At 42.7% G+C, this 11319-nt stretch overlaps 1 protein-coding gene across 1 annotated transcript in view; it reads left to right on the top strand.

Moving 5' to 3' along the window:
• WIPF1 (WAS/WASL interacting protein family member 1) overlaps positions 1-11091 on the top strand; it is a 36191-nt gene extending 25100 nt beyond the window's left edge. Inside the window, exons 6-9 of the mRNA XM_014954137.1 lie at positions 40-185; positions 2938-3150; positions 4810-4923; positions 6212-11091. Of these exons, the coding sequence (XP_014809623.1) occupies positions 40-185; positions 2938-3150; positions 4810-4923; positions 6212-6267 (529 nt within the window). The 3' untranslated portion in view covers positions 6268-11091. The remainder of the gene's footprint in view (positions 1-39; positions 186-2937; positions 3151-4809; positions 4924-6211) is intronic.
• The last annotated feature ends 228 nt before the right edge of the window (positions 11092-11319 follow it).

Genomic DNA, 11319 nt, shown 5'->3' with positions numbered 1-11319 from the left:
GCCGGGGCCGCCCCCCGTCCCGCCCGTCCCCGGCGGCAGCGACGAGATGCCGCGGCTGCCCCAGAGGAACCTCTCGCTGGGATCCCCCTCGGCGCCCGGCGGCGGGGGGGGCCGCTCCGGACCCCTGCCCCCCCCGCCCAGCGAGAGACCCCCGCCGCCCGTCAGAGACCCCCCCAGCCGGTCAGGTAGGGAGCCGGGGCAGCGGGGGGGACTGAGGGTCCCACAGGCGGTACCGTGACAGGGGTTGGGTAGATGGATGCTGAGAGGTAAAGGTGAAGATTCTTTATGGAAAGGAGAAATTTCTCAATTTGGCCATGCCCCTTGGAGTGGAACCCAAAATCTTCAGCCGCCCAGCCCCAGTGGAGCCCTGCAGGTGCTTTGCCCACTGTCACCCAGAAGGAGCAGCATCAGGTGGCCTCAGCTGGGGCGTCACTTGTTCGCCATGTGCGAGGCGTGATGCTGCTGCCGTGCTCTGCGTGGGCAGCGAGCGGTGACGCTCGGCACGAGGGATCCTGCAGTTGGGCGTGGGGTTCGTGGGCATCACGGTGGCTGAAGGTAGGTCACTGTGCGTCACCAGCCTGCTCACATCTGCTTCTGCAGATATCAGCAAAGTATCTGCAAAATATCAGATTTCGTTATAATTACTGTAATTAAAAAGGATTGCAAAGAGGGGGTTTCCCCATTATGTTCTTTGATGCAAAGAAGCTGCTTTATCTGGCTTCTGATAGGTGACAGCGTTGGCCTTCCTGAGGCGCGACTTAATGGTGGCGTTCTCATGAATGGAGGTTTGCAGAACGCAGCCTCCTACGTGTTGGGAGACACGCACACTTATAGCCAAATACAAATTATTTTAATAAAAGACACAGTTTAACAGTTGTTAAATATAATAGCAGTTGTTACAGCGGGACTAACTGCTGTTACTTACCATAGGCAGATTTCAGATGAGACTAAAAATAGAATAGTCTCCTTTGGGTTATTTCATAATACACGTTGTCCTCTGTGACAACTGTTGTTCATAACTTTTAAGAATTGCACATTGTAACTTAGCTCTCTTAATACCTGATGGTTCTCCCTTTGGAGATGAGAGGATTTAGCCCCAAACAGCCAGGCCCTCTAACGTCAGGAAGGGAGAAGCATTGCACAGAAGGCAATGCTGGAAAGCTCCATAAAATTGCCTTTCATTTCATCCTTGGGAATAAAAATCTGGAATCATCTCAGACCCACCCAGTCCTGGACAATCGAGCCGAATGTCACGGGAGCTCCCACAGGCGACAGCCACCCGTGTTGCTTTCCAGCTCCTTGAGCCAGCCTGGATCTCCTATAGCACAGCACCTGCAGCGGCCATGCAGCTACAGAAAATACTGGCCCCGAAACCGTGCTTTGTTGAGCTGGTTGCCAGCCTGAAGGATGGCACAATGCCAGCGCAGCCTGCAGTAAATAAGTCAGAGAAATCTTGTCATGTTTGACTGGGAGCATGAATGAAAGTTGCAAAGACCATCTGCAGTTATTCAGACACTTCCAAGAGCTGCTTCTCTGGCCTCTGCTCCCACCGCTGCTTTCCTGGTTGGCTCTTTTCTAAGGCAGATAGTTTTAGCAAATCTGCACTGTCTTTCTGCTGGCTTAATAAGTAGAAGGAAGTTGTAGCAATACATTATAAATGCAAATACTCCTATTCTGCAGCGGTTCAATATAGATGATTTGGTTTGGATAGGCTTAGAGAGCAAGCAAAACTATTTGGAAAGTTGCTGAATGCTTCTTATTCTTAGAAACCACTCCCTGAAGGCAAACAAGTAATTTTTTTTTAAAGAAAAAAAAAGAGGGGGGGCAGGGGGGATGAAAACCCCACAAAGTACAGCATGTTTCTTGAAGCATGTTTCAATGCTTGTTGCTGGAGACACAATGTATCTGCTGGTCTCTTTTTCAAAATGCAAGTCTGTAGCTAGATTTCATCAGGACAAGGAAGCATTCCATAAAAATAAACATAATAGTCAGTTGCCCAACTTGGCCAAACTGAGGTAGCTAGACCTTTGAACATGCATAGCCCTCCACACCCTCTGCTTCATCTCCTTGTGTCCTAACCATGGGTAGCTCTCTCCCTGGCAGCAGCAGCCTTCTTGCCTGTATTTACCCACTCCTCTCTGAAACGTGCCCTTCCCTGCCCTCAGGACAGTGCTGGTCCTCTGTTATGTGGGCTGCACCTTCCTATTTGACCTGTCCCACGCCAGTTACTCAGATGCTCAGACACTAGGAATGTCTGTCTACCTGTGAGGTCTGTTTCTAGTTTAGCGGGAGGTGGATATCCTCCAACTACCAAAAAACCTGGCATGCAGCACATGCACTTATAAGTGAGTGAGGTGATGCCGTGCTGCTTAATGCTGCCACTCCTGGGCTCAATTCCCCTGTGCACCACCACATACCCTGGCTGTGACCCCCAGAGGGGACCACCCCTATGGGCAAAGAGCCTGTAAGGGTAGCAGAGCTTTTCTGCTATGTATTCTCTTGCCTTGTGATAGTACATGGAAAGGAGATGGGCTATGATTTGGAACTTCACAATACCCTGAATTCCAGCTGTAACTTCTTCTCATTGTGGCCAACATAGAGTGATTTAAAAGTGGCTTCAAGGACCAGTACCTCTACAGAGGCTTCTGTGGCTGAGTAAAATGGAAATATGGACACCAAGGTGTATTTATGCTTAGATATAGAGTACTCCTCTGATCTCTACCCTTCAAATCAGCACCAGCTCCCTAGAGAGCCCTGGAGATCAGGGAGACGGGTGCTGAGGACAGTTCCCCCTCAGGGCCAAGGGTCCTAAGCCAGCCCACCCTCTCTGGTTTGTTAGTGGGACGCCTGCCATGGGACACAGGCAGCATCTTACGACCAGCAGAATAACCTCTGGTGCAAATGACATTTGTGTGTTTGCCTCTTGTCTTGCTCCAGGCCCCCTCCCGCCACCTCCTCCCATAAGCAGGAATGGAAGCACCTCAAGAGCGTTGCCCGCTACTCCCCAGCTGCCCTCCCGGGCAGGGCTGGAGAACCAGAGAGGTGGACCACGACCACCACTTCCCCCTGACCGGCCGGGCTCGGTAGCACCACCACCACCACCACCGCCTTCATCAGCTGTCAGAAATGGCTTCCAGGATCCAGGTGATGGTAAGCCATCCTCCCAGTTGTTTGCCTTTGATAGAGACTGTGTAGTGGCTTTTGGTCTTAATACATCAAAAAAAGTTCAGGATAGAGGCTTTGGTTCTAGTGCAGACCTTTGATTTCTGACCAACAGAGGTGTCATTTGGGTCTCAATTAACCCTGCCAAGTAAGAACAGAGTAAATATTCCATACGTAGAGCAGAAATGCAAAGCTCTCAATACAGTCTCCAAAACAACCCTTTGAAAAATAGCCTGAAAAAAAGAAACATATTCATCATGCTTTGCTTTGCTACAATACAGAAACAAAGCCTAAGGGGGTTGTTCTGACTCTGCTGAGAATTCAAACCATAGCTACACTAAGACTCTTTGGAAGTCAAAACGAGTTAGATGATGACTCAAGAGCTGAAAGCTGAAAAACAGATGAGGGAAGAGATTGTCAGAACGCTGCTGAAAATCTCAAGTCTCTTTCTTTTTGCTAGTGTTTATTGAAAAGGTGAGGTCCAAGATGGCTGTTTTAAAGATTCAACATACTGTTCTTTTAATTGCTCTCTGTTTGCAAAGGACAGATCAATCTTTGAGCTAATTATGGAAGGCCAAAATTGGTATTTCTGATATTTATAAGGTTAAGAAAAGCAAGCAGAAAATAAAACTGTAAGTCACGCTTTTGAAGCATCTTCATGCATCAGGTAAGGCCGGTGGGTCACAGAAACATTTTTTGCTACGCAAGTCATTTGCAGGGTTCAGAACCTGCAGCTCGTTTACACGCTGGTTTCTAATTGCAACCATTGGGAGTAAACATAGAAAAACTGGATTCCAGCAAATAACCACATGTACAACTGCCAGGCAAAACTTACTCAGCTGTTTGCTACATTATGCAATAAAATATAACAATATTGCAAGAAAGTTATGGTTGCAAAGTCCTGAAGCAACCTAGTGAAGAAATGACAAAGTTTAGGGTAGCCCATGCTTTCTTACTTGGGCCTCTAAATTTAAGTGGAGAACAGAGCTCCAAAAACATTTCCTATCATTTCAATGAAGATACTGATACAATAGGGCCCTTGTAATCTCAAGAGATACAGTTTCAACTGGTATATTTCTCCCTTTTTGACACTAGTTACATGAAGGTTTCTCTGTCATCATAAATTTTATCATAACTGCCCCAAATTTTCTTTTTCCTGTATAAAAATCAAGAAAGAAAAAACACCACTTATGGGTCAGTGTGGTTTTAATGACACTTTTTTGCTTCATATATCAAGGAAGTATGAATATCTGAAAACTCTGTACTCAGGAACGGAATACTATTCTGAAGTAGGAAACACGATGCATTTCTGGTAGCATACGTATGCACGTGTGTGTTAAAAAAGCAGGTCTATTATATGTGGAAGGGAATGTAGCGCTTATTTCAGTGTAATTATGGCCATTTACCTTATCTGTGATTTTGCGTTAGATTGGCCAAGTGATCAGTTAAAGTTAACAAGAATTTTCATTCTCAAACTAACCCAAAGCATCTTCTTCCCTCACTTCCCAATACGATGCCAGTTCAATACTCAGCTATGTAAGCATTTTGCAATATAGACCATGCATTTAACCTGATCTTAGTGTCAATTTACCTTCCTCAAGCTGTGTCACAAAACTAATGAGTAAATTGTGTGGGATTTTTTTTCAGATGAGTGGGAAAGCAGATTTTCTTTTCATCCTATATCTGATTTGCCACCTCCAGAGCCATATGTGCCCGTGAACAGAAGTTATCCCAGTAAACTAGCAAGAAATGAAAGTAGAGGTAAGTTTGTTCCACCTCTGCTGCTGGAATTTCAGTGTATCATCCTAAAAACAACATGGATGGGGAAGAGATTGTATGCTGAGGTTTCAAAACTTCTCAAACTAACAGCCTGGTCACCACCCTTCCCTACCACACAAAAAAAAAAAGCTAAATGCAGGTTCATAGGCACAAGCCCTCTTAAACTTGTATTTGAGGGGAGAATTGTTTGGTTTTTAAGTTGAAACATGTATTGTAAGAATCCACCTCTGCCATTACAGTCAGCCCTTCTGCTACAGGCAGCCAGAACCACAAACTCCCCTAGGACTTCCTCCTCATTTCCTATCTAAATTCATGCACAACTCATTTATTCTTGTGCCAGCATCATCCTTGAGTTTAGTTATCCTCCCTCCTTGGTGCATTAACCCCCTAATATTTTTTAAGACAACAGTCGTATCATCCTCTCAGCTTCTGTTTAGCTAGGCTAATTAAATCGGGGTGTACTACGCTGTGCTTCCAAGGTATGTTCTCTGGTTGTCAGGGTTGCCTCTGTATACATTTCAGTATGACTTTGTCTTTTCCAATCAGTGTTACACGCTGTTCCACTTCAGGTCTCAACCATGTCTTCTGCAGCAGCATAAATGTTTCCTATCTTCATTAGTGATATTTTGCCTGATACACCCAAGGAACAATTTACTTCTTTCACAACCCGTGACATCGGTGGCTCATAGTTATCCTGTAATCATCGGTACACTCAGATGTTTCTCTCTCTCTCCTGTTGCCAAATGATGAGGTTTTTGTTTGGAGCAGAAATTCCTGTTAGTCTCTGACCCTTCACTTTGCCCTGTTAGCTTTCATCCCAGTCATACTACTCCAGGAAGAAAGGCAAAGTAATGTATGCATTTTTAATGTTTCCCTTCATGAGTTTGCAGTGAAAATCTTCATATAGGGAAAAACATGAAGAATTTTAAAATGTTACTGTATTTAGAGCTTGCTACTTTCATTGAAATCTGCATGTGTCGCAAGTAGCACTGAGAAGGTTATGTGTTTACATGAAAGAGTAAGGTTAACAAGAGCTATCAATCTGCTTTGAGAAGGGGACAGAGGACTGAAATACACGTGCTTTCCAGACGTTTGGGGGTAGTGTCAGTTACAAACTTTTTTTTACACTGCTTGAAGTTCTGATGTTGTTTAATAAACTAACTGGAAACTCTACAAAGATTTTTTAGTAAAATGGCTGGCCAAGAAAATTAGTAGATCTTCACCAGTTACTGAATTAGTGGCTTGAATGTAAACTTTCCTTCTCTTGTAGGTGGCTCTGGCCGAAAAGAAAGAGGTGCCCCCCCGCTTCCGCCTATACCGAGGTGAAATGGGTTCTGGCCCAGCTTTGGGCATCGTCTGTTTTCGAGTTTCCTTCGAGTCAGCTCTTCTGTCCACATCATTGGAAAGATGTCTGTTTTGCTTTATTTCCACTTTTGGCTTGTCAGCTGGAACAAACTTCAGTCTCTATTACAGAAGTAATAGACGCAGCTTATGAACTATAGTTGCTCAAAGCTATACATTTTATTTGCTTATACTGCAGGCTGTTGTGAAAGGCATTTTGTGGACCATATACAACATACGTGCATCATGCTTACCATGTCCAGCCCTGTCCCCTTGAGAGCTCCACGGGAGGTCTGGCTTTGAATCTAACGGAACAAAGCTGTTTCATTCACTTCGGGTACAGTGGCTGTATTATTTGAATGGTAAAGTACAGTCTATTTTCTGTTTAAAAAAACAGTTGCTGGGGAAAACCGTGTAGCCAAGAGTCCCCTGGATCCTTCTTTCCGTGCCTAACTTGATCCATCTGCTTCTGCAAGCCATAGACCTACTACATGGTGACCAAGAGTTCATCCTTAATCTTTTCACTTCAGCCTACCCAAGCAAACCTTATTTTAAACAATAGATAGCACATCCAAGGATGGAGTATGTCTGGCCTTGTTTTTAACTGTGGAGAATCTTCCAAAGAAAAGCACAAGTGAAGAATTCAGCAGCGCAAAAATGTCTTTTTATTTTATCCCTTTTTCCTTGTTTTTTAATAGTGTTATGCTTTTAGTCACCTAATTCTTTCCTGCTCTGATGTGGACCAACCCACAGTTGTCTGTGTACTGGATTATTGTAATGCCCTCTACCTGAGGCTACAAGAGAAGAGTCCTCAGAAAGTAGTCTTGGTGCAAATGCAACAATTACTGTAGTTGCAAGCTCCTTCTGTACAGCATCGCTAACATCAGTGCACCACCGACTGCTTTCCAGTTGTTTCTTTGGTACAATTAAAAGATGGGGTTTGACTTAAGAAGCTTCCTGGGCCTTAGGTCACAAGTCTCAGAGAGATTTTGTATTTGACTTGCTTTGCAGTAGAGCAGCTGAGGTCAAAAATGTGTATAAGTGAAAGCCCTTTGATGTAGTGAAGGAGGTGTGGGGTTCGTGCATTTGAGTGGGAGCATTAGCTCCAAAATTTGCTGTCTGCACTGGTTCAAGAGAAATGGGAAGATCTGGCCCTTTGAGTTTACCATGAAGCCTATCCTTTCAAACATTGCTGAAGGGAGTCTCTGCAGAGAGCTGCAAGGCTTACATTAAGAGAAAAGTATTCCAACATTGTGATAATTGGTTAATATGTTTAATGGCTTTTGAATTTTGTAGGTGAGAAAAGAGTTCATTGTATGAGTGCATTTTACAAATGGTTCTAAATTCATATAAAAGGCCTTTGGAAGTTAGAGGAAGATGATAATTATAATTTGCTCAATGATAGCTCTTTGTTAATTGGACTTCTGAAGATTAGCTCTGAAAAATTTGTCCTCTGTCTCCTCAACAGTTTTGTTTCTTCAACATACTCCTCAGCATCCCTGTTGAGCCTGTATCAGCAGTCATGCTTCACAGGGAGTTGCTCAAAAACAAACAAAAAAAAAAGTGGTAGTCATGTAGGTTAAGAAAATGTTTCTCTAGCGTGGGAGACAAGATCCTAAGCATGCTCTGTGGCTAGAATAGGTCAGTCCTTAAAAATCTAAGGAATTTAGCTGAGGAGAGTCTGGACCCCACTGAAGCGTTTGTGCCTAGAGCTTTTTGCTCTGTCAGTGGGTGTGGAGGGGCAGATCCCCCCGACAGCCTGGGCAGTCACAGTGAAGGGGATGAGACAGAGTTGGATTTGGCCAGATCAAATTTCATTTGGCCTTTTCAGTGTTTGTTTACAAAATCTTGTTAGCTGTGATAGCATTTGGTTATGTACCTGGTTTTTACATTTTTATATCTAATGACCTACTTTAAGTTACTGTTTATGGTCTTGAACCTGCAATTAAATGCGCAGGCGCAGGGATGTATCTACATCTAATTGCAGGATTATGGCTGTAAGAGTTTCTTAAACAGATACTAGTGGGACCGCCATGTGACAGGTGCACCTCGGGATCAAACCTAGCACAATACTGAATTTGTATATGTATTTTATGGATGTCACTTAAAGTGCCTTTCTCTTTGGGATATTATTATGTGAATAGAAGTCCAAATAAGATTTTTAGGATAATAACTTAAGGATAAATTATTGTATTCATGTTTTTAAACTGAAGCACTTATAACTTTCTAAGGAACAACATTCTGAATTTAAGAATACAATATTTTCAGTACCTTGACCTGTCAAATCCTTATTCATATTGAAAGAGCTATGCATCCAAGAAAAAAACCAAAAAACCACCAAACCTCCAGAAACTATACTTTTTTTGTAACTTACCTACTTCCAGCATGACTGTTTTACTTTGAGTAAGTCAGTGAAAATGCTGCACATTGTTCTGCCAACTCTCCACATCATTCCAAGTATTCTATATTTGATCTTTAGAGCAAGGTTTTCTGACAAGAAATTCTGGACCACTACCAAAGACTTGGCAAACCAGCTTCTGTCTCAACTTTAAAATGTGTGTGTAAAAGGCCCTCAAGTCAACAATCCAAGAAACCTGAGCTGCTTGGGTTTTAGCACTTCTTTGTACTATAGAAGCCTCTTCAGAATGGATGTTTGGCATATATGTAAAATAGCTCAACAAGGCAGAAAGAGGTATTTTTTTCACCTAACAGCAACCTTACTATTTATATCTTTTGCAATAAAAGTCCCTAGATATATTCCAGAACAATGCAGCATTTTATCATTCAATATATTGCTTCATGTATGAGTAGTATTTACAATATGATCAGTATTAAAGTATTTATTTCACTATGAAGTGTTAAAAAAGAATACGAAACAGACTGAAACAATGGTGCCTTATGACTTTTTTAGTCAACTTTTCTGTGTCTCACTAGAAAAATTAGTGGGCGTTGCTCCTCCGAGTCCTAATGTAAATAGTGCCGACAGTAGCATTATACAGTGTTTGAGCCAAGTCCTGCTGTTGTAAAGCACTCAGTCTGCTAAATTCAGATTGAGTTCAGAGTACAGAGAGACTCTTGGAACAGTCTTTAGGTGAGGTGTAGGTGGGCACTGGTTAGCCTCACAACCAATCGTTGGTATTGCTCTGGAAATTGAATCCTTTCCCCAAACCAGTGTCTCACTCTGCTGCCCATACAGCCCAGCTGACTTCAGTGTGGGTTGCACAGGTGGACTACATTTGATTCACTGCTTGCATAGAAGATTTACTAGGTTTGTTTCAATGGCACTGTATTATAAACCTTCACGCCTCAAACTATCTTTTTATGTCATCACTAAGATTGTGTGACAACAGCCATGGATGTTCGTTCTTGTTTCATTCAAGTCAGTGAATAAAATGGGAATAACTTTTGTACCACATGACAATAATTTCTGCTCAATATTTTTAGAAGAAAAGCACTTGTTGTGTCTGTTATGACTTTCTGCACCAGCCGTTGGGAGAAGAGTTCACAGTGATTAATGTTCAGAGTTGTTAAAGGAAGTTCATCTTGTGCTTCAGGAAACATGTAATTCTGTAGATGAACTGATTCTTAAATAAGGTCACAAAGTTCTTGTTTAGAAGCCAGAATTTCCCAACACTAAAAGAATCACAAGAATGATTTCTTTTTTTCTGCCAGACTGAACTATTAAAGAAGTTCCTTAAATTGTCACTTAAAAAAATGGACAGTAGTTTCTCCTTGCAGCAATAATTGTTTACATGCCACTTGTGGAAGTAGGTCTCTGTTGGAGCAGAGGATGAGAGAACTAAACTGCTGTCATGCTTCACATATATTGTAACACAACCATTTCCCGTGCAGAAGTACGGAAATGGAAAGGGTACTTTTTGCCTTGGAAGCAAAGAATGGAGTTGAATGACCAAACTGGGATTATTTCAAGCAGAATGTCAAATGTCAAGAGACCTAGAGAGGGCCCCTCAGCCACAGGATGCTGGATAGGAGAAGATTGCTCAAGGAAATAAAAACCAATTGGCCAAATGTTGCTATCAATACTAGATTACAAATTAGGATATAAAATGTACACGTGTGTAATGCCACATCACAATAGCATGAGAACTGTTGTCTCATAGTCAGGTGCAAACAACCTGTTATGGCGGTACATCGACTCTGTATGACATGTGTTGTATGAACTTTAATCTTCCAAATGGGGTTCATCACATCATAAGGGGAATCTCTTCCCTGAGATATCCAATGACACATTAAGTGTAGCTAATTCATGGAATGGTTCTTCATATATGTTGGGAGACAACAGGGATCTTGTAGCCTGTAAGGTGGAAATGTCTGGACCGTTTGGTTAAAATGTAAACCTCAACCATTGGGAAAAAGGGCCTTGTTGGAGTTACTCAGCAGAAGCAGGGCACGTGTATTCTCAGTGAGTGAGCACACAGCAGGTAGGTAGGTAGTCTAAAAGGAAAAATGGGACCCGCACGTCTTAAAAGAGGGAGTAACCCTTCAGTACGTTGCCTCTTTGAAATACACTTTGTGCTAAATATTCTTTAGTGTAAACTAGAGCATGCAAAGGAAGACATCTAAATTTGGACTTCCAAAGCCACGCAGGTCTGTGAAAGAGAGTGAAACATAACTTAAAACGTAGGCTGAGCAGAAAGTAAGATGTTTTTATCAGATACTTACAGTTTGAGCTTTTTATAAAATATTAATCTAGTTCTGTGAATATTTTTTTGCTTAACATTTATTTTGTATGTGATTTTGTTCTCCTTATTTTTCTGTCCTATGCCAAATAAATTTTACTTTTATTTACTTGTTGGTGCAGACTGCTACATTGAGAACAGCCACGGCTGCTCCCTGGACAGAAGCGCACGTTGGCTTTAGGAGGAGCGTCAGAGTGAGCCTGGTGGGAGCTGGGGTGGGTTGCTGTTCTCCTCTCCTGCCTGCCATTGTGCAGCAGCACAGCGGTAATGCTCAGAGGACTCTGGGCCTCCATACAGTGACAATTAAACACCTGCAGATAAGGAAAAATAATGAGTT

The sequence above is a fragment of the Calidris pugnax genome, unplaced genomic scaffold (assembly GCF_001431845.1).
Source record: "Calidris pugnax isolate Ruff unplaced genomic scaffold, ASM143184v1 scaffold103, whole genome shotgun sequence".
Lineage (NCBI taxonomy): Eukaryota > Metazoa > Chordata > Aves > Charadriiformes > Scolopacidae > Calidris > Calidris pugnax.
This window is presented reverse-complemented; position numbering and strand designations above follow the sequence as displayed.